At 36.1% G+C, this 23,299-nt stretch overlaps 3 protein-coding genes across 3 annotated transcripts; 2 read left to right on the top strand and 1 right to left on the bottom strand.

Moving 5' to 3' along the window:
* The first annotated feature begins 4 nt into the window (after window positions 1-4).
* Window positions 5-8,093, top strand: LOC135686402 (uncharacterized). The gene is made up of 6 exons (XM_065202627.2): window positions 5-1,600; window positions 2,135-2,327; window positions 2,436-2,569; window positions 2,706-2,815; window positions 3,257-3,423; window positions 3,692-8,093. Exons 1-6 carry the CDS (start codon window positions 1,175-1,177, stop codon window positions 3,901-3,903), a joined length of 1,242 nt encoding a protein of 413 aa, XP_065058699.1. The 5' UTR covers window positions 5-1,174; the 3' UTR covers window positions 3,904-8,093.
* Window positions 4,113-6,092, bottom strand: LOC148960151 (uncharacterized). The gene is made up of 2 exons (XM_089109040.1): window positions 5,723-6,092; window positions 4,113-5,096 (listed from the first exon to the last, which is right to left on the bottom strand). The coding sequence occupies exons 1-2, from the start codon at window positions 6,062-6,064 to the stop codon at window positions 4,113-4,115; spliced, it is 1,326 nt and encodes a 441-aa protein (XP_088965166.1). The 5' UTR covers window positions 6,065-6,092.
* A 5,280-nt stretch (window positions 8,094-13,373) lies between the features above and the next one.
* Window positions 13,374-22,825, top strand: LOC135686408 (BTB/POZ domain-containing protein KCTD8-like). The gene is made up of 2 exons (XM_065202632.2): window positions 13,374-14,500; window positions 18,764-22,825. Exon 2 carries the CDS (start codon window positions 19,348-19,350, stop codon window positions 20,092-20,094), a length of 747 nt encoding a protein of 248 aa, XP_065058704.1. The 5' UTR covers window positions 13,374-14,500; window positions 18,764-19,347; the 3' UTR covers window positions 20,095-22,825.
* Window positions 22,826-23,299: the final 474 nt, after the last annotated feature.

Raw genomic sequence — 23,299 nt, 5'->3', positions numbered from 1 at the left:
ATCTAGGGGAGGAAACCAATAATTTTGAATGAAAATTAGTATTGGCTTCTTGATAAAACTGTCTTAAAACTTAATCATTTCCCACTCATAGTTTTCTTCATTGATTGACAAATGCAATTGACTTAATAAAATGAAATATTATTAAAATATTATGGTATTAAATGAAATTTTAAAAAGTTCGTGTGCACGGGGTTAGAAAATCACGATTAAATGTCAGAAAGATTTAACGATGCTAATATTGCTATAATGAAGGGTAAAGCATAAGTAGAAATGTATGGTGGCCCAACGTTATCATTGAAAATTCAAACGTATTATCGAAAAAATTACTTTTAAATTAATAGTTTTTATTTGCAAAGTTTTTCATAGACATTGTTTTTTAATTACGAGAAATATTTTTTGAAATAATCTTTAAAATTTTTAAAAACCAACTTCGAAAATTGTTTTCGAAATTTTGGATTGCTTTGAAATCGTCTGACTTTTAAAATCGTTTTTGAAAAAAAAAAGTTGAGGTCGGCCCAGTGTTATCACAGTATACCATCATGCTTTGCGTCATCGTGAGGCTGTGTTTGTTAAGGCGGGTGTAATTACACTCTGCTCTGTCTGTAATTACTGTCTAATTCGAACTTTTACTAGGGTCTCCAAGGGGTTTTTAGAAACAAGGGAACAGGGCAACAAATGGTACATTGGTATAGGAACACGGGAACAACTTAAATTTTCCTCTAGGAACATGGGAACTTTATCACTTGTTTAAAGGAGGAAGGAAACATTTATTTTTTATTTTTCAACGGGAACATTGGTCATTTTTTTCAAAGGTAACACGGAACAAGTTTCGAAGTCCTTTGAGATCCCGATAATCAGAGCATTTTGTAATTCGACGAATTGTTCTGGTCCTCTCAGGAAAATCACCTCTCTCCCCCCTGACCCCCCTAGCACTACACCCCTGCATATAAGTACTTCATTGAATTAAATTCTGTTCAAACAGGAGAAGGATATATTTAGCTTATGACTGAAGCAAATTCCAATTTTTTGAGAAACTCCGAAGAATAAATCGAACATTTTGTAATGCGAGCAGTTTACGATCATCAGCCAGACGGATCAAGTTACACAAAGTTGATTGTACAAAAAATTAGTGGCAAGGTAACATTTCTAGTGATTTTTGGATACTGGAGGGATTATGAGTGGGATCAGGAATGTTGAATGGATGGATGATGCCGATCTAAAGGAGAAAATGCGTTCGCTCGTGCTGCAAAATTTTCGGAGAGCTGAAATTGTCGACTTTTTGGAGAGAGATTTTCCACAGTACGCGTGGAGTCTGCCTACACTTAGTCGTCGACTGCAGCATTTTGGTATAAGATTTATCAACTATGACACAACCTTAAGTGAAGTTAGAGGTGCATTTGCCACTCAGATTAATGGTCCTGGCCAGCTGCTCGGCTACAGAGCAATGCATAAGCAAATACGCGAGCATCATGGCCTTGCAGTTCCTCGTGGGCTCGTGTATGATGTCATGAGCCTAGACGACCCAGAAGGCCTAGAGAAACGAAAGACGTTTGGAAAACAAAAACGAAAAAGAGGCCCAGTTGGAACATTTACATCTTTGGTAATAAACATTTACAATCTTACAGACTGGTCAACTCTCCCCGTCTTGCCGCGAGACTCCAGGTTTTGCTTGCTTTCTCCCGGTCTCCCGGTTTTTTATGATTTTCTCCCTGTTTTTTCTTGTCTTACAGCAGAGGTTTTCTTTTAAAGGGCCTCTCCAGCCAAAAAAATTTTTTTTATTGACTAAAAAGTTAGCATCTGGTGCATGTATTATGGCAAAGTCGTTGTTTTTGCAAAATTCAAATTAGTTTAGAAGTTATAAGGCTTTAAAGTTGCACCTTTCCGAAAAATAATGTAACCCTTTTACAGTGAGAATATTTATGCCTAAGCAGGTATTTTTGAAACCAATTCATGTAAGAACCATTCTATTTCTTACACTTATGTCTAAAGATGTATTGAAAAGCAGAGGTCAATAAATTTGATTTTAACAAAAATGAAACAACTGACTGAGCCTTGAGGTTCTCCATATTTATCTGTCAACTTCAAATAACCAACAGGGTGGTTCCTGGAAGGTGTAACTTTTCTCAATCTGCAGGGCCCCAACCATACCATATCTGCAGATGGGCATGATAAATTGATGGGATTCATGAAAGACACTTTTCCATTGGCAGTCTACGGATGGCAAGATGTCTTCAGTGGGTGTATTCTCTTCCTAAATATTTGGGTTTCAAATTCAAACCCAAAACTCATTGGTCGTTGGTATTTGGATTATCTATACAAGAAAAAAGGTACTTTTTACGTTTAACCTGTTTAAACATTTATCACCAAGTCACTGTAAATGTTCCTGTCATAAAAATTCTTTGTGTCCAATTCTGACACACATTTCTTCAATTTAGTTATTAGCCAAAGACTGAGACTGGATAAAGGATCAGAAACTGGGGATTTTGCGACAATTCACTCATTCCTGAGAGAGAAACATTCTGATTGTCCAGAAGATACTGTCAGCTATGGTCCATCTACCAGCAACAAAGTATGCTCAAGATTATAATAAATTTTTATGACCTTGTTTAATGGCAAAATCTTATTACTTTGCATAAAATGAAAATGTGTATGTATGACATATGATGGTGTCTTCTAAAAAAAAATGCAGATCTCTTTGCATTTAGATAGAGAGGTGGTGGCGTGAGCTACACTTGCGCATGGAGAAATATTTCAAGAGACAGTTACTCATCTTACTGGAAGAAGGCCTTTATGATCCTAACAATTCCAAAGATAGGTATGACAATAAAGGGTGTCCTCAACACTTTAAAATGCACACTAATCCCCATGCCATTCTTAGCATTCAAAACATCATAAACTAGTATATCCTTTAACATATCACTTTAGATCAAATGAAATAGTGATAACAAATTCATGGGAAATGATCTCAGAAATTTCCTGGTGTCATCAGAACAAAATTCATATTGTTGGGCTTTCATTGCATTGCTTCCAATTTAGTACTACACCTTTATAAAGGAAATATAGTACAGTTTGATAATTATTTGCAAGAGGGGGTTCCTATTTTAGCTTGTTACTTTAGGGGTACCCTGTAAACTACAACATGGTAATACTAATGTTAAGTAAATGAAACAAACAACTAAATAGAAGCTGATTTCAATTTTGTATCTTGTGGCTTTTGTAAAATGCATCATGTTGTAAGCAATTTCTGTTTTCATAGGGACTTGTTGGCTTATGTGTATGTTCCAGTAATTTCGAAAGAGCTAGAGAATTTCCGTTGTTCATGGAACACTCACAGAGTAAGGCGACAAAAAGATGCCCAGCTACCAAAGGGAATACCAGAACATCTTTATTCTTTTCCTGAAAAATATGGTGCTGAGGAGTGTGGTATGTTAACATTTTAACCAATGTTAAATATTTTGCTTTCAAACAAATAACCCAAATATGAAAATGTTCTGTACCATTATTTTGCATATTGTTTTGAGTAGATTTTCATTGATTAAATTGATTAAGGTTAGAGCCCTGAAGATGACCTGATGCCATTTAACAATTTTAGCAGAGAAGTAGTGAGGTTTGCCCAGGTCATGTTAAAAAACGACCGACTTGGTATCTGTTTTCTTAAAAAACAACATTTTACATTCCATTTACATTCCAGGCTTGCCTGTGTCTGCTGAACAGTTAGATGAGGTGGCAGAACTATCAGGTGTTATGGCTTTTGGCAATGATTATCTGGATCCTGCAACCAGAGTTGAGTGTGAACGGATTATTCCCGATGTTGACACAGTGAAGCCTTCTGATGCAAAAGAAACTTACCTATTTCTTAAAGCCCATTTTGTGCCAAATACATCAAGTTCTGGTATCTCATAAAGAGGAATAGTACACTAAGGCCAACAGTGGGAATAAATAACCTTAACAAAAATTCATGCAAATAACGTAACGTTAATATAACTGCAAACAAAACACCCTCTGGGATATTAAAAATTAGAAAAACTGATAAGATGTTACACTATTAGGTTTGTCCAAGTCTTTATCATATAGTTGATAAAACAAAATGTTCTTGTAAAGGAAGTATTTTCTTACAAAGTATCTAATAAATCTTTCAAACCAAGGATCTTGCAGTATTTATTGCACTGGTGTTCTGCAATAAAGTTGCTTATCGCAACAATTGACAAATTTCCGCAACAAAACAACATTTCATCTTTTGCATTTTCAGCAGTATCATCTTCCATTGTCAATGCAGAAGTTGCAATTTCAGGATCACATACTTGAAATGAAGATCCCTGTATATCTAGCAACATCATCTTCTGATCTGTAGCTTCATAGCTGTAGTGCACCAATGTTTGTGCTTTATTGTATGTTTCTTTATCCTGCTCAGTAGAAGCAAAGGAAGGTTCAGCACAGAAACCATTGTTGTTTATGTATTTAACAAAAACTCCAGGAACGAATTCTTCAATTGTTGCTGGCTCACCATTGTAGTTTGTATAGTAAACTTTGTTGTAATTGAAAGTTTTACCAAAGGAAAACTTGGAAGCTGTGTTTTTGAATTTCTTTGTGATGTATCTAGCAACCTCATGCATTTGCACTTGTTTTCTGGCATGATTTTCAATAGTTATGCCAATTTGATCCTGGATTGTTTGCTTCACAGACTCCTTGTAAAGCTTGAGAACCCAGTGCTTATCTTGCTCTTTGCATACCAGTTTAATGCATTTAAAAGCATCTCGGAATCCACCAGATGAGAACTTTTCCACTGACACAGAAAACTGTAGCTGTTTTTGTCCCACCCATTCTTGATTTACAACATCAAATTCTTCGAGATCAAGCAATTTATTTTGTCTCCTTGTGGGTATGACCAGCTTCCCAGCTCTTAGCAATTCACCAATTGAAATTGAAGTCGGAACAACTGATTGTGCTGGCATACTTTTTGGTTTTGAAAAGGAATTCCTGTGCTCTATATTTCTTCTGGCTTCAGTGTTCTGAAATATTGAAGATTCCAGTTCTGAAAAATTAGCCGGATATGCGTCTTCGTTTTCCTGAACATGAACAAAGCGAACAAGGTAAACCTGAAAACAATCAAGATTAAAAAAAATTATGTCTCACAAAATACTCATACAAAACCATGTACAAAACTAAAAAATATACAGAAATGCAGACCCAGGAAAACATGACAGCCCCACTGCCATAGGCCAGAGGAAGGTAGCAAAAAATTTGGAAACTTGAGGAAATGAAAACATTTCATAGCCTTTCGATTTTCAAAATACAGCCATGAAAAACATGAAAAAAACAGAACAAAATTCAAAAACCTATTGTTTTTTAATATGATTATGTTTGCGGAACTACTCCGCACTGCTAAAATTAAGTATTAACTTTGGATAATTGATATTTTTAAATAATGACACACTTCTGTTATTATTTATTAAAAGCAGTAACTTCAGATCTTTTTAAAAAAATATCTGTAATTTAAAACAAGCAACCATTCTTCAACAATGTTTTGGAGAAACAAAGTTGCAAAGAGAGATACTAGTTGAATACCCCCAATTTCCTGACCGCGCCATTTTAAACACAAAAATAATAAGTAAGGTTTTATAGAAAGATTTTCTTGGCAGGAGGAAGGCTGACAACTCTTTTGGACTCTGTAACAACGATGTGAAATCAAATGTAAAAAAATATATGATATTATCCACCATACCCTATCCTTTCTATGTGGGATCTGTGAAATGTTTGTACATGAAGGCCCCTTGTTTGAAACAAGAACATCGCATGAGGCTGCTGGAAAATTAAAATGGGTAGCACATGCGTCTTTCAAATTTGTCAGCGTCAGATCTTCATAGGCAAATTCAACAAACTCTCTGGGTTGAATGGGACGGTATGTTTGTCGGCTGTCTGCCTCAGATGAAAGTTTTTGGACCACAATTTCATGAGGTGCAGACCCTTTGTTTCTTTGCTTATTATGTGCATCTGTTTTGGTCCGCTTCCCGCTCATTTTCGCCTGGAGCTCGTCCCATAACAACTGTCTTCTTTTGGGTGGCATTTCTGTGGCCAAGATGCTCAAAGCTGAATTAAATGAAGACCTGGCAGGCCTTAAGGAATTTCGCGCCAAAAATGGAATAGCCTCACCACTGGTGACGCAAAGCATGATGGTATACTGTGATAACACTGGGCCGACCTCAACTTTTTTTTTCAAAAACGATTTTAAGGTACTTTACCACTCCAAAAAGGCAATTTTTGGGAGAATTTCACAAATCGAGATTTCATTGCAAAAATGTTCGATCGGTATTCATCTTTCAGTGTACGAGAGGTTTTGGCTATATCTCTACCCGTTTTATTATTAGAGAGGATAAAGTGCGTCATGGTATGACTTTCAGTTGGTTTTTATTGCAAATGTTGGATAAAAGCTCAAGAAAAAAGTCCGTCCCATTCGTGTCAACTTCGTCGGTTTCAGGCAACCTATATATTGATGAAAAGCTAATTTCTCCTCTGTTCGATATCATGGTAAATTTAGGATTGTTTTTAGCTTTTTCTTTTGTTTTTAACTGATTTTCATTGGCCAAATCTTCTGGATCTGGATTGTTCTAGTCTGCCATTTTGACGTTGGTGTGATTTGATTGGTTCACTTTGAGCAACAAGCTCTCCCATTGGTCAGGCTGCCTATACTGATCAGCTGACAACAGTGTTCCGCCATATTTTGTTTTGATAGCCACCGAAGTGAAATTGGAAAAGTTGTAAAATTTAGAAGTCGCAAGCCATCTTTAGGTCGAAGAAAAACTAGAAATTCGCGGACCAAAGTTGCTACGGTTATAAAGGGACATGATAAAGCTTCACAAGACGTTAGCACTGTTATAGGCGTGCAAAGTCAATGTGATGTTTCGATTAGGCCTTCCTCATCGCGATGCGAAGATGAACATTTTTGGAATTGATCTCGATATATCAGCTGCAAAGGACACTTCCAAGAGGGATACTGATTGCTATTTAGTTATTCAAAAGTTAATTTCAATCCAGCTTTTCAGTCACATTTTAGACATTGGGGTTTCATTTGACGGATCAAGGTAGATAAGAGGTCACTCCTTTCATAATGGCCTAATTGCAGTGATAGATTTGGAAACTGGCCTACTTATTGATTTTGAGGTCTTATCAAATTTTTGCATAAAATACAAGATTGCTGAAGATGAAGATCAAACCGAAGAGTGGGGAGAAAAGCATGCAAGAAATTGTTCAAAAAACTACAATGGAACTGCGAATGCAATGGAGGTGGATGTGCCACTCTAGAGAAAATTCTTGAGAAAATTTTTGCAATTCTTTTTCATTTAGCCTCTTCAGATGCCAATCCCAAGCATACACATTGTCCCCCAGGTGCTACTTCTTGGAGTTTCTGGCAGAGAGACCTTGCAAAAAGCAACAGCCCTGGTAGTCACAAGGCTCATGATACATTGTCACCAGATGTGGCAAAGAAAATTGTACCAATTTTTTAACAGCTTTCGGATTAGGATTTATTGAAAATATGTTCTTGTGCTTTGACGCAAGATAGAAATGAATCCTTCAACAGTGTTGAGAATTTGCCCCAAAGCTATTTATGATGGAAGACATACCCTGCAAACAGATGTCTCAATGGCTGCTTGCCAATTTTCAAAGGGAGCAACATTTAAAACAGTTCTTTGCAAATGTTTAGGTATTAAAGCTGGAAAACACATTAGAAAAGCATTTACAATAAAATCTGTCCAGAGGCTAAAAATTACAAGAAAATGTTCCTTTGAGATAGCAAAGTAAAGAAGAAAAAGACTGAATTACAAGGGTACTGCCAAAGAAGTTCAGCAAAAAAAGCAAAAAGGGGAAACATATGCTGAGGGTGACTTCGAATGAACTATAGCAACTTTTCATTAACGTTCATGTTTGAATTTTCTTTTTTGCTGCTATAATGATATTTATTTGATTTAGTAAAACCAACAATAAGCTTCAACACAAACTAAATACCTCAAAATTATAAAAATCATGGATAGTAATGAACTTTTGACAACATTCACTAGTTTTGCATTGTTTTTTGCATTCAGATTTTTTAAAAGTCATTTTGTCGCAATCTGTTTTCTGTGTCACTGCCCGACTAAGTCACTGCCTCATTTCATGATAATTTAATCTATGTAGTAAAGCTGTATATCAATTTGCTCACTATAAACTGAATAATGCAATAAAGATGTCTGTTTTGATGTATATTTAAAATGAACTTTCAAAACATGGTCTATAAGAATAATGTCATGATGAAATTTTGAGACGCCTGAGTTTAAGTTGCTTTCAAACCAATTAAATGTCAGAAAATCAGAAAAAAATGACATTGTTGCACTAACCAGCTAATAAGGAATGTGTCAATATGAGTTTTATGTGAACCAAAAGTTCTTGAGCAAAATGAGGCATAGCCTAACAGAAAGAATAAAATTTCTATTGTTTGTAGGTTTCCATGGTAACGATGAGCCACACCCAAAAACCAATACCAAATTTGAATTCCCAATGTAAAACTACATATGTCTGTAAATTTGTGAGTCAATAGCTTGCAAAACAACAAAGTTCACATCTCTGAGTGGTAGAGTACCTTAAAGTCAGACGATTTCAAAGCAATCCAAAATTTCGAAAACAATTTTCGAAGTTGGTTTTTAAAAATTTTAAAAATTATTTCAAAAAATATTTCTGGTAATTAAAAAACAATGTCTATGAAAAACTTTGCAAATAAAAACTATTAATTTAAAAGTAATTTTTTCGATAATACGTTTGAATTTTCAATGATAACGTTGGGCCACCATAGAAATGTCGAGAAATGATAATTTTATCAATTTCAGCAAAAGGTTGTAAATCATATGACATAATTAGTTTGAAGTTTAAAGTCTCGACTCGTTTTTGCAACTCAATTCAAATATGTTTTTAACAAAACCTTTAATGTGCTAAAAGTCATCAAAACACATTAAGCTGTATTTTGCTTCTAAAAGTCAGCTAGATTTTAATTTCTTATGGTAAATGTGAGCTTTTGGTTGTGTTCTGTGGATCGTGGAAATTCATCAGCTGAGGTTCCTGCTGTTGAAGACGAGCGATTGCAGTTCCTATGTGAATCTTCCAAGACTTTGACAGAATCCCTCAATAAACTTGAGTAAGACCAGATGGACTCTTAATTAATAATGTTATCCTTTTTGAGCTTTTAAGCTCCCGTAGAATCATCCAGAATATTAACCACCATTAAAAATTTAAGAATTAAGTCTTGAGTAATGCAGCGAAGATTAATAATGGACCCGCAGGTTCCACCAGTTTCCCCTGACATTTCGAGTTTTTATGATGTCAAAAGATTTTTTCAAGAAGTGAATGCAGTGATTGTTTGTTATCATCATCATGCCAAATTTTGCTAAGGCGTTTTTCATTCTAAAAGTATAATGTTTCGTAAGAAGCAAATGTTGTGTCTCGAAATTCAGCAATCATAAACTATTCGCAAACTAGACTGTTCATTAAAATGTCTTTGATTTATGATATCCTGTTTGAAAAAGGGATGATGTGCACGCAAGCGAGATTTCACTCTTCACCACGAGAAAAGAAAACGCAATGCAAAATGCGGCTTCGCCTTCGAAAGCGGCATCCATTGCTTGTCTGCATACTTCTGAGGCAGCATTCACTACTTTAATATCCTTATTTGCAAAGAAAGCTTTGAGATGATAAAGATGAAATCTAACAAATAAATGGCCCGTTTGCATAATTCTAAGTTTACTATAATGTATAAATGTGCGGCTTAGGTTTTTGTAAGAAGTGCAACTTGTTCTATACAATCCATTTAATGAAACTGTTTTCACCAAAGTAGATCAAATTCAAGGTGAATAACAACATTTTTAGTTGTTTTCGCTTCAATAACAGCGATTTTGACAGACAACTATGTAACGCTCAACATTAGGTCAAAGGAACAAATACGCTGCATTTTGATTGTCATACGTTCATGATTTTTAAGTCAATCTTCAAATTCATTACAAAGAACCATCTGCTCACAACCATAACAAATTCGTTTTTCACTTGCCTTTCAAATGTGTGATGAAATTGTTGTTTTGTAGGACTTAATCGCTTCTTTAATGTGTTAACAAAGTTGTGCTAAGCTGACAAGATCACCTTTAGGCCAATAATTTATTACATCCTAGGGCAATTTGGTAACAAAGAAACTCGTGTTATTGAGTTCAAAATTCGTTTAGGCAGTCAGCGTTGATTTACAATTAGACTGATTTTCGATAACTGGTGGCAATACATTAGATTTTAACAAAATACTTCAATTGAAATACCGTAATTTCTCTAAAAGGTGCCCCCTCTTTAGAGGGCGCGCTTCTCCAATAAGCAAAATTCGGATCACCGCCCCTCTCCAAGGGGCGCCAAATGTATGTAATGGGAGACATATTAAAATTGTCTTGAGTTGAAACATGTTAACAAAAATTTCAATTGGGAAAATTCAAGATGGTTGAAATGAAATTTAGTAAGAGTCAAATTTACGAGAGGAATTGGACCTTGAACTGATTCGCATGAGTTTGTTATTATTATTCACTAATTTGCTATTCGTTAATTTATTGTTTGCTATTCGTTATTCGCCCTTGTGCCACGCATCCTCGCGTTTCTGTGTATCCGCTATACTAGTTTATGTGCAATGCGGGGGAGTCTTTGGGCCTCTTGAGGATTGTATTTTTAATACAAGAGCGATGCAAGTTTTTGAATGAAGCAAGGTAAAAAATCAAATGAACGCCCCCGGCGCTCATTAGAGATAATACGGTACTTGGGATGTTTGTTTCAGCAAGTTTTAAACTTCACGTGACATTTTTCAAAATATTGGTTGAACTGGCCTTTTTTTCTATTTTCACAATTTTTAGCAATAAGAAGCTTTAGTTTCCCTCCGATTTTCATGATTATCAGACTAAGCAACATCTAGCAACCTAGCTATGTGACATCGTTCAAACTCATTTGCGACATCCATTTGTGCGCGGCATCTGGCAATCTAGCAACCTGTCTATGCGCGGCATCTAGCAACCTAGCTATGTGACATCGATCAAACTCATTTTGCGACATCGATATATGCGCGACGTCTAACAATCTAGCAACCTGTCTATGCGCGGCATCTAGCAACCTTGCTATGCAGCATCTAGCAACCTTGCTCTGTGGCATCTAGCAACCTGTCAAGGCGCGACATCTAGCAACCTTGCTATGCGGCATCTAGCAACCTTGCTCTGTGGCATTTAGCAACCTGTCTATGCGCGAAATTTAGCAACCTGTCCAGGCGCAACATCTAGCAACCTGTCTATGCGCGGCATCTATCTACCTTGCTATGCGGCATCTAGCAACCTGTCCAGGCGCGACATCTAGCGACCTCTCCAGGCGCGGCATCTAACAACCTCTCCAGGCGCAGCATCCAGCAACCTGTCTATGCTGCACTAACAGCAGCTACACAACAGGCAGATAAAAATATATTTTCATTGCAGGAGTAACCTGTGCATTCCTTACTATAATCTTTTGCAATGCCTTGCAAAGTCCACAGGCTACTTTTTACATTTCTTCAGGTTTTTATTACCTGCAAAGCATAAGGATTGATGAGATTATCAATGAGTTGCGCACAATGACATGATAATCATTGTTACATTTTACGCTTACAGGGGCTACGTATTCTAACCAATGTTTGTCGAAACGAGGAGCAACATATTCTTCTAAGGTGTTTTGATAAATAACCTTTTGCTCTACAGCCCCAAAACACCAGTTTCTAAATAACTTGGGTTGGCCAGCTGAACTCTCTTCAGGCCATCACTACTAGCTGAGAAACTGTCGTCCCTCACAACTGTTTCCGGGTTTGTCGACCTACCTTGCTATCCTTCTAGGAAGAACCCTGGCTCTTCGTCCTGGCATATTAGGTTCAAAGTACTTATCTTCTCCGCAGGGTTTTCCACAGGTGCTGGAAAAAGTGGAAAAGTTCTCCCAAAACTTGTCTTTGGTGTTTCTTTCCATGTCGTCGAAGGCAAAAAAAACGTCCTGATTTACTGGAGGCTAGTAATCAAAGAACGATTAACCTTTTATGAACATTCCAACGTATCTTACTTGCATTCGTATCATGAAGCAACAATATCGTAACGTTTAGAAAATGTGGAGTCAGTAAGAGACATCGTTGTGTGACAGTTGCATTTGCTTCTGGCTGTAGATACAAGACAATACGAGGTCTAAATGCCAGTGTTAGAATTGAAGACATGATTACAGTCAGAAAAGTGTCACTACAATGCCTTCTGTGCAGTAATTTGATGTTTTCTCTCAACTTGAGTCTTAAATATTTCTTCTTGCGTGTTCTTCTTTTGTCGTCTTGTTTTTCTGTCGTTTTCTTTCTCTATGTCGTCAAATTCTATCTTCTCCATCTATTCTCTTTTTCTTCTTGTTTTCTTCTTTTTCTCCTTTTTCACTTCTTTTTCTTCTTTTTCTTCTTGTTTTCTTCTTTTTCTTCTTTTTCTTCTTTTTCTTCTTTTTCTTCTTTTTCTTCTTTTCTTCTTGTTCTTTCTTGTTCTCTGTTCTTCTTCCTCTTTTAATTTTCTTCTTCTTCTCTCTTCTTCTTTTCTTCTACCTCAATCTATCTTCCTTAGTCCGGATCTTCACCATTGCTAATAATTTTTAGCATGTACGCTAATAGAAGACATTAATTTGTACGCTTGTACCACGACTGTGTGACGACTCTATTACCTGAATCTGGTTGACATTTACACATGAATCTGATTTCAATGAATCTACAAACCAAATACCGACAGAGTACAAAGCATATCGATAACAGTACAAAGCAAACACGATACTACGATGATGACATATAGATCGATTGCAAATTAGATACATTACAGAGTGGTTCAGCCAAACAACATTGTCAGGTTCAGTCAAATACAACGCTGAAATAATCAAAAACAATACTTTAGCATGTATGAAGTTATCCGATATCATATCCTTCTACTCCTTAAAAAATATATACCCCAAATCCTCGAATTAGCCCCCTGGGGCTTATTTATTTTTGATATTTTTGGATGGGGTTTTATTCGAGGGGGGGCTTATACAAGGGGGGCCTTATAAAATTATTGTAGACATTAAGAAGACATTATTAAAAGACCTCGTTTATTATAGTAGGAATTTCTTTATGAGCATTTAATTAATTCTTACCAAAAATATGAATTTGTTGTGGTAATTCAATAAAACGCCATAGGCAACCTCAGATAGCAAAAATCGTCAAATGGAGGGGTCAATTCGAGAATTTACAGTAGCAGTGGGGGCTTATTCGAGGGGGGGGGGCTTATTGACAATTTGTAGTTCTAGAGTGGGGGCTTATTCGAGGGGGGGGGCTTTTTCGAGGGGTGGCAATTCGAGGATTTACGGTAGTTATCAGAATTTTCCAAGTCATTTGTAACGACTTGTTACTGTTCAGCTATCTGTCAGCCGCGCGTTTTATCAATATTAACAGTTTGAAACGTTGTCTCTTGTCCCTCTCTTCTTTTGTTTTTCTTCTGTCTGTTTCCTTTTGTGTCTTCTTGTTCTTTTTTCTCCTTTCTTCTTCTCTTATCGCATTCTTCTTTCCCCCTCATCTTCTTTCTTCTTCTTCTTCTTTCCCCCTCATCTTCTTTCTTCTTCTTCTTTCCTCTTCATCTTTTGTATCCTTTTTCTTTCTTCTTCTTTCTCTTAAGTCTTTCTTTATCTTCTTCTCTCAACTTCTATATTGATTCTTCTTTTGTCATCCATTTTTTCCGTCTTCCACTTTTGATATTAGAATATCTCAACCTTCAAACCCATTCAGGTGCTTTTCAAAGATTTTGGCCATTTTATCTCGGAATTCATTACAGAAATTTCCCTGGTACTTGGCATCAATAACTAGGATGTAGGTCTCTTCCATCTGTAATTGTAAAACATAATCGCTCTTTTTCATCGAAATTATTTTTCTCAATGTCATTGCAGTTGTGCTCGTTTGTTTAATATACGTCTTGTCAACAATCTTATCGTGGTACAAAGAACAATTAAAGCAAAATGGTCTCAAAAAGTCAAAATTTGAGTCAAATTAATTTGCATGACTAACATTCAATTGTGCCTCAGTTGACAAGATCAGTCTATAATTCGGTTATTTACCGCGTAGCTATGTAGCATCAATAGGCAGGTGGTTTTATCATAACGGTTTACAGACCCCGCGTCATAAGCTCCTGATTTTGTGAGAATTTTGGATCTGGTTTTCCGGCAGATGAATTGCAAATCCCTTTTTTAATGAAAATTTCGATGCAAACTCAGTTCTCTGCAAATGTAATTAGTCTGAAGTTTCACAGTCAAGATACTAGTTTTGGTGTGAATGACTCTCAGAAAGTTAGAGCCGCTTTTTAGCGTTTTGAGTAACCACTTGCTTGGCTCAAGAACATCATTCTTTGAAGAACTAGCATACCAGGAGTGTTCACCTTTATATTCAGAGTAATGAAGAACTAATGTAAGTAAATAGTGGATGGTGTTAGGTAGAATAGGCCAATTTTGCAAAAGTCATTTCAGCTTTATTTTCAAGTCAGTTTTTAGTAGTTAGTATATCCGTAATTCAAATGGTCTAGTAACTGAAAAATATTCTTTTGTTTCATTTTGTCATTTTAAATGCAGCAGTTGGGTAGCAAGGAGATTGTGAGATGCCATCACGCATGTGCCTGGTCTTCGATAGATTATATGTCAGTTAGAAACTAAGATGAATTTCAACAGTTTGAAATTTTTCAAATTTTCAATCTGGTTGTTATTTGCGTCAGCTCCATTGTAATAAAAAATTCATAATTTTTTGCCATAAACGACAGCTTCAGCTTTAATTTGTCATGATGCTTGCAAGTTAGCAAATATTTTGTTGTCAAAGAAACGATTACCTAAAATCATAACAGGCCTTTCTTTGAATCAATATCTACGACAAAACGGAAATATTTACATTCAAATAATTTGAAAATACAACGTTGTGAGTCATAACTTAATATAATCAATAAGAAAAATATTTGTATCCTAAAATATATCGGTAGGCCAATCAGGATTACAATAACCTTATTCTAAATTTTGGTTAGAAAAATGTCGATATAAATCCAGCATTGCAGACCAACAACGTCTTTTCAGGCTTATTCTAATGCTGTTTATGAATTTTCCAAAATATGCGATAAATGATTCAACAGTTTCTTTTTTATTTATGTGAATAAAGTCGTTTCAGTGGATCCTTCATGTTTGTATTTTCAGATTTTCTATACAAAGCATATTTTGAGTCTTTCGGGCCTCGTTGTAAGCCCAACATTTTCCAGTTATTTTTCTAAATGTCGAGCAAATGTCTGCTTAAATGCTCTAAACCAAAAACAATCGAAATGTTACTTTCTCAAGAAATTTGTTGAATATTAATCCAGAAAAGAAGATCTCGTTCTTACCGGGTTGTCGCTAGCTATTGTACTCATGAAGAGATCCAGGTCAAATTTGCCGATAAAATGAGTTAGCCATCTTTTATATTCCGACAACTTTTAAAATTCACCGACAAATCATCTGTAAGTGAAAACAAGTGCTCTTTTTGAAACAGAATATTTTCGAAGGGGGTTTTGACGCCCTCGCATAACATTGTCTTTGGTGGTGATAAATGCGTCTAAAAATGAAGATTGCAGCAGAAAATTACATGTCAATTGTGACGTGAAAATTCATTGGCATTGTAAACATCTTTACTGCATTCTCACAATATTGTTATAGTCATCCATTATTGACAGAAAATTCCTTTGTACCCAAAATGGTAGTTAAAGGTTGATGTTAGGCTACGACAATTACTGTCAAATCTTAATTAGAGCTGTCACAGTTGCCATTGGGTTAGGAAATTGGTGTGAAAAGTCGGGTTCAGTCGTTAGAAAATTAAACAAGGGAACATTTACTTTATAATTTCGGGGTAAAATATGCCTGGCTAAACGAATAAAACATCTGTAAAAACATTACCCAACAGTGTTGAACGATGTTTTATGACCTGGTCAAACGAACCAAACAAATGTCAAAACATCTGTGATGGTCAAGCGCTGCTGCACAGCTTCCTACAGTTACTGCTTTGTAGTTACCGAATTTGAACCTCTTGCGCTTGCGGGAGTAAAACAAACGTTTTAAGGAGGGGCGGCCGAACGAATGCAATATTGTCGATTAAACATGAGAACAAAAAATATGTTTTACAAATTGTTTGTTGGAAAGCAGATTTGCAAAACATCGTAAAACATCGTAAAACATCGTAAAACATCGTAAAACATGGGGGTCAAGCGAAAAATAGTTTTATCCGACAATTGTGGTTGATGTTTTATGCCGATGTTTTATTTGGGTGTTGAAGCCAGATTCATAATTCTTGTATGCGATACTCAGGGCTCTTTCATGGATTCTATTAATCTTATTATTTGTGGAACATACTAATGTACAATATTTAAATTGGTTTCTCGGACCACAAATTTGGAATGGCTTACCACAGAAAATAAAATTTGCAGAAAATCTGATCCAATTCAAAAGATTAATCAAAAACTGGGACGGGGCAACCTGTACATACATACAAAACGTAATGATTTTATTGTAAATTTGTATTTAAAAACTATTAAAAATTGTTTGATATAATATGTATATTTTGTAGATAATCGAATTAGACAAGTTACGATATTGTAGCTTAAAATTATATATATTCGATTTAAAATAAGGTTACAAACAAATAAACAAACAAACTGGCTTATAAAAAGGGCTCTTTTTAAGATTCTTAATTTATTAGAGTGTTTGTATCCAGAAATGTGAGCGAGGGCGAAGAGTTTGTCACCAGCCTTCCTACAGAACTCACTGGTCTGTGTCTCACATTTCAGTCTATCCCAAAGCCTTATAGCGATTTATCTTTCAAATTTGCTATCACAGAAACTCTTTCATTGCTACGATCTCCTGATTAGAATTTCTGCCAAGAATCTGCCAAGTAAATGACTTTTGTTTGTATTCAACTTCATGAAGTTATCAGCGAACCATTGGATAATTTTACTTGAATCGTTTTCTAGCCTCGCAATATATGGATGCACCACTTGCGTAATTGCAAATATCCATACCCATTTAAGATAACGACAAATCATTTATATAGATGTTAAATAACAGTGGACCAAGAACTGATCATTGTGGAACATAAAGGAACAGTTATTTTTGCTACGGAATGATCCATTAATCTTCTATGTTGTCTATTTTCTAAAAAGCTATTAACGAGACACAGTGCTTCATGGCTGAATCCATAATCATCAAGTTTTGTTACAATAACGTTTCGAAGCACTCGATTCTAGTACAATCCTTATGCGCTCGATTGAACTAGACCTTCAAGAAACTTAGTGCTGATCTCGAACTTGGTTTCACATTTGAACAGTTGGCTGAGCCAATATAAAAGTGTAGCGTAAATTTGATAAGCGGTAAAGCCTGGATTTCTGTTCTGTTACGCATGCGTAAGAATGTTTAATTTTCTTTTAGTAACTGTCACATGTGCCCCTTTAAAATGCAACACCATTTAGCTTTGACTAAGTTAGTTAATCAGAGTTAAAATTGTTAATCAGTATTGAAAAGCTAATCTAATTGATTAAATTTCAACTTTTAAGCATGTCGGTATAAACCAGTTCCTTGCGTTTTGATTCCTGATGTACGAATTTAAAATTAATAAATGACATTTTTAAATAAGATAGCTCGAGAATGCTCAACGCAACGCAAGAAGTAAGAATCTACCGAACGCCCACAACGACCTTTCATGCAAACCTTGGTTTATCTTATCTACGCATTTAAAACCTGGAGCAGATGCAGCAAAAACAAAAGGACATTATCTTCAAGACAACGCTCTACGCATGGGCTGTGAGCATATCACTTCAAGCTCCTTTGTTTGATTGTTCTCTATTTGCAATATCAAAGTCTGCTCATCGAGCTATAAGTTTACAATCAGGCTCAAAATTGTGACAAAAGAGAAAAACAACAATGCAAAATAATTCAACATTCTTTATAAGAATTCAAATATTTGATTTATAACACAATAAAATAGCACTCTTTTAATCAGTTTAAGCTATCCAAGTGACTGCGGAAGTGGACGGCCTGATGGCATGTAGCACCAAAATAAATCCTTATATAAAATGTAAAAATCCGTTTCAAAATCTGTATGGCATGGGAATAATCTTGAAATGCAAGATCGACTGAAATAAAAAATTGATTGCATTTAGCTCCTTTTTGTGGAACTACAAAGTGTTTGACACATCACCAGTTTACTAGCTTCTACAACAACATTAAGACCATTCACTGGGTGTAACGAAATATCAAACGTCCAAATGGATTCTCAAACACCTTCGAAAATGCCATAAAGAATATTCATGGCACAGTAATGCGTTGCACAGCGAAAACTGTTAAATTTTAATTCATCACTTTGGGAAATATATGTTTACATATTTGACTTGTTGTGGAATTTTAGACTAGCAACAAGCAAGCAGGATTTAGCGAAAATAAGCTGGAACAGGAAACATGCGTTTTCATTCCTGAAATTCACAAATGAGCTAGTTACGAGCATCACTGTTCTTTAGGAATGGAAGTTCTGAATTCATAATCCTTTTTTGAAATTACTTTTTTATGGCGAAAGTTACTCTTCTACGACGTATTAATTATCACTTTAGCCATGAATATTTATAAAATACTGCTAATTGACGTTATTTTAACGCATTTGCCCCCTGATTTTGTTTAGTGCTTGGATTGGTCAGCTGCCGAAGTACTGGTGTTCTATGATTTAAATTGAGCGCTGAAGTTTTCCTATGACAATAATTCAGATCAAACAATAACACACTCGTGTTTGCTGTAAGACGCGGACGTCGTTCGGTACCTGCTCTTTTCGCTTTCGTGTGAAATCTTCTTGTTCGCCACTTCACCAAGAGTGTCTGCAGTCTTAAAACCTGCACATCAAACTGCTTTCTTGCCGGATCACGCCAAATGCTTGGTGAATCGATGAGCGGATTTAACAAGTGATGTTACAACAACGTTGGTTAATGTTAATGCAGATTTTAAAGGATTAATTCTTAGTGCTTGGGTTTAACTTCAGGATAATTGCAGCTGCATTGGGGATGATCAAACCTGTTTGCGTTAATTTTCAAGTAAGTTAATCACCAGAAACATTCCTGGTTCAATAGCCTGATCACTCTACCGCATAAATACTCCATATATGTTGAACTTTGTTTACACTGTTGCTACAAAGAAACTTAGGGTAAATACCACGATTGAAGCTTGTCGAACATCTTTAAGGAGCTGCGGCACTTTGCGCGTGGCTGGAATTTCATGCTCTTGTCAAACATCGCCATGCAGTCGTCAAGGAAAACAAGCAACCAAGAGCCTGGCCTTCCTGCCGTCGTCGAACTCAACGTAGGCGGCCAGCTATATACGACGTCCTTGACGACGCTGTTGCGCGACCCGGAGTCGCTCTTGGCTGCTCTTTTTAGTGGACGCCAGCGGATTCTACGCGATTCACGAGGGCGGTTTTTCATCGACCGAGATGGCGTTCTCTTTCGCTATGTGCTGGATTATCTTCGCAATAGCCGTTTGACGTTACCCGAAAATTTCGAAGAGAAGGATCGATTGCTGGCAGAAGCGGAATACTTCCAGCTTGCAGGTCTTATCCGCGCTTTGAAACAACTAATTGGAAGCACGAAAAAAACAAAAGATGGCAAGAGACCCACTACAGGCTACCTTTCACTGTGCGTGCGCGGAAGCTACGCGTTTGGCAGAGACGGTGTCGCGGATGTTAAATTCAGGAAACTGCAGCGGATCCTCGTTTGCGGCAACGTTGCATTAGCGAGAGAGGTTTTTGCGGAGTCGCTCAATGAAACGCGCGACCCAGATCGTGATGAAGCTCGATACACTAACAGATTTTTCTTGAAGCACAGTCACCTGGAAAAAGCTTTTGACCATTTGTATGAAAATGGATTCAGGCTGATTTCTAGCTGTGCCGGTGGTGCAGGGTACGATCCAGAAAGCGAAGAGACAAAGTGGAACCATTTCAACGACTATATTTTTCACAGAAACTGACATGCTCTTAATGGTAGCCAGCACAAGACTGTATCCAAAACCAGATATTTCGCGCCTTTCGGTCCGGTTGAAGCAGTCAAATAATTAATAATATTGATGTAGTTATGACCAAGAAAAAGATGCCCTCAATTCACTTTTATCCAGCAGTCTTTTCATTTTGTAGTAATATGTCAGTTAAAAATCTCAATATTCCAGATAAATCTTCTATATTTCCCCAAGTGCAAAGTCATTAAATATCTTGGCAAGTACAAAATTAAACACAAATCTAGACTCTGGGGTCTAGAGTCTTTAAACGAATCTATGGTTGATAGTTTGTTGTTTGTTAATGTTAATTCATGTTAACTTATTAGCTATTAGTTAGTTTATGTTAATAGTTATGTTAATTTATTAGCGATCGTGAAAATCCAATAAGGCAATCAAGTCTTACAGTACAGTTCTGTATGGACTACGGTCAGTGTGATATGTAACAGGAAAAGGGCTTTTACTTTTGTGGTGATAACAAGCTAAATCATTGCATGGTGATATTTAAGGATAACAAGAGCCAGCGGAAATTCATTTTTCAGGTGGAGGGGGGAGCGAAACCCACAAAAACAAGCAAATTTGCCGACAAATGCCAAATTTACCGACAATAGAGCTAAAGCTGTTTTTTAACCGGCAATTTGGCAAAAGCTGGAGGCGCTCGCACCCTCCCCCAACACCCCCACAATTTCCACCACTGGAAAGAGCCGAAAGACATCTACAACTTTATAAATTCTGACTCAAAGTCATTGTAGTTTGTAGTTTATGCATTTCAAAATACTATTCCGCATTGAAATATATTCCAGTCTCTCTTTCTTACCGCCTTCTACTTCTTGTTACTGCAGACTTATTGGTGCGCATTCATCAGCAAAAGTACAGATAGATTTTCATCACAATGTTTGTTTTTTTATAAATTTAGATTTTTTTTCAAACTTATCATCTGTTACAGTGTGGCACTGTTACAATGCCTGAACTTGGTAAGACAAAGGGGCATTGGGTTCACAAGACCAAACAATGAATGGAGGTCTTTCATGGCGATTCTTTGTAAGAGATTTCGTTATAATTTCCATAAAACAAATATTTGCCAAAAAGAATTTGAAGGAAATAAGTGTTTCTTGAAGTTTGTCAAAAACGGTATACATATAAAAAACTATCGAGAGATGGCTGGTTTCCAAAATACATGGAACATACGGATAAATACTTTGATAAAGAATGTAACTCTACACTCATTTTTTATAAGAAACAAAGGTCGATGGTCGAGTACTCCAGTTTCTTAATTTCAATACTTATTGTTTCTTAAGAGTTTCTTAATTATGATGTCATGAATAATGTTATGAAATGTTTGTGACCTTTTTATTACGTCAAGAGATTCGCCTCCGTTCTGATGCTTTATTTAGATGTGGGAAGTATATTTTTATCCATTGTGTCTTAAATCCTAGGCCAACAGGACAATCTTGTTCTTGGATTACAAAATTTCGTTGTTCTTAGTTTTATCACGATTCAATAGCTTCTTAATTTTTTTGCTTCGAGTACTGAAGTTTCACAATTTTTTCTGACTGTCCACTACTCGTTTCTTATAGGCAGTATAAAATAATAAAAAGATGTATGTAAAAAGATAGCACAAAAACAATACCCTGTGAGATCTTGTTTCTTCAGCTTCCATGAAAAATAATGTTACTGTGGGCATAGGATTTAAGCAGATTTGTCAATTTCTTTCTTGATGTTAGTTAAACAAATAAATATTTTTCATGCCACGATTCTGTTTGAACGCGCTTTAGGCACAAGGCCAGTGACGAAGTGCCCTCGACAGTATAACCACTCGATAACGCTTCAGTCTATCTGTACTTCCAAGCCTTTATCTGGGTCCTATTTTTACCCCATCCCGTATGCTGTTTTGCAAGAATTGTACGTTTAAAGAAAATTAGTTCGACCTTTGTTTGCTAGACTTCTTCGAGAAGGAGAACAAACGTACTCCTTGCGCGAAGAGTTGAAGATGTTGGTGATTATGAATTATTTTTTTTCATCTGAAAATTGGAACTCTAGGCCAAGCTACTGGTTCCTCTCACGTGCCGCCCTCGTTTTCCAGCATCTCTTACTTTATGTTTTCATTGTATCTGGTCTTAGGCCATCATGGCTTTCCCACTCCATGTGCCATTGAAAAAGCAGCAACATGATGGCGCAACCTAATCCCTAACTATATATATGCCAAACAAAAAAGCTTATTCTATTAAACGTGCTCTCTTTAAAAAACGCCCTTCTCCAACAAAGGCCCAAACTATCATTAGAAAAATTGCAAAAAGAGCAATTTCCTGTTTCTATGTCATTTTTGAATGCAATGTCAAGTAAAAAGCTTCATAATTGACATTGTTCTTTTAGATACATTAAACTTGCTTCTAACCTTTAGTGCATTTTTTATCTTACTTGGCCACGGTTGATAGAAAAATTTAGACATTCAATGTTTGCGCGTTTGCTATTTTCATGGCACTAAACTTACCCTTAAAATCAATAACTTTTTGAACTATTAAGGAACTTTTGGTACTTCAATTTGACGAACAGAGGCCCAAAAATATGACACTTTACCCTTAAAGAACTAGGCTTTGAGCTAGGTTCTTTATAAAAAAAGTGTGCAATGATAGTTGAGCGAATAATTTCGTCAAAATTTTATTCACTGAAACAGTCAAATGAACTAATTTTAGTAGTACATACCCTTTTTTCTTTTCTTTCTTTTTCCTTTCGATTCTATCTCTAATTTCTAATTTCTTTGCCATCTTTACCTTCTTCGTTCTCAGTCCCTTGCTTACTTGCTCCTCTTGTCCTTCTCCCCCTCTTTAATCCCTCCCATAGCAATTTCTCTCCAAAATTACGGATACATTATTTTCAGGAAAAAAATACAAAATGCAACTGAGGTACAATCCCACCACAGTCAATATTCTGAAAGAAGCAGTCATATCAGACAAATCGTGAAGAGGATATCCGAATTTGTAGCGAGAGTGTTTACAAAAAGAAGGACGCCAGTCGTAAATGACGGAAAAATTCAACAGACTTCTATTTTGTTTTGATAAATCGAAATAGTTTTTGTTTTTTTGATTGACTCTATAAAGCATTAGCTGGAGGCAAAACTTTGCTCAGATCCAAATCTCCATACGTTGAAACCTCGACGAATCGAAAAAACGTTTGCTTCCTTGAC

Source organism: Rhopilema esculentum, chromosome 6, assembly GCF_057945365.1.
Source record: "Rhopilema esculentum isolate cy_ngs chromosome 6, ASM5794536v1, whole genome shotgun sequence".
Lineage (NCBI taxonomy): Eukaryota > Metazoa > Cnidaria > Scyphozoa > Rhizostomeae > Rhizostomatidae > Rhopilema > Rhopilema esculentum.
The sequence above is the reverse complement of the archived record's forward strand: the minus strand, read 5'-3'. Positions and strand labels throughout refer to the sequence as shown.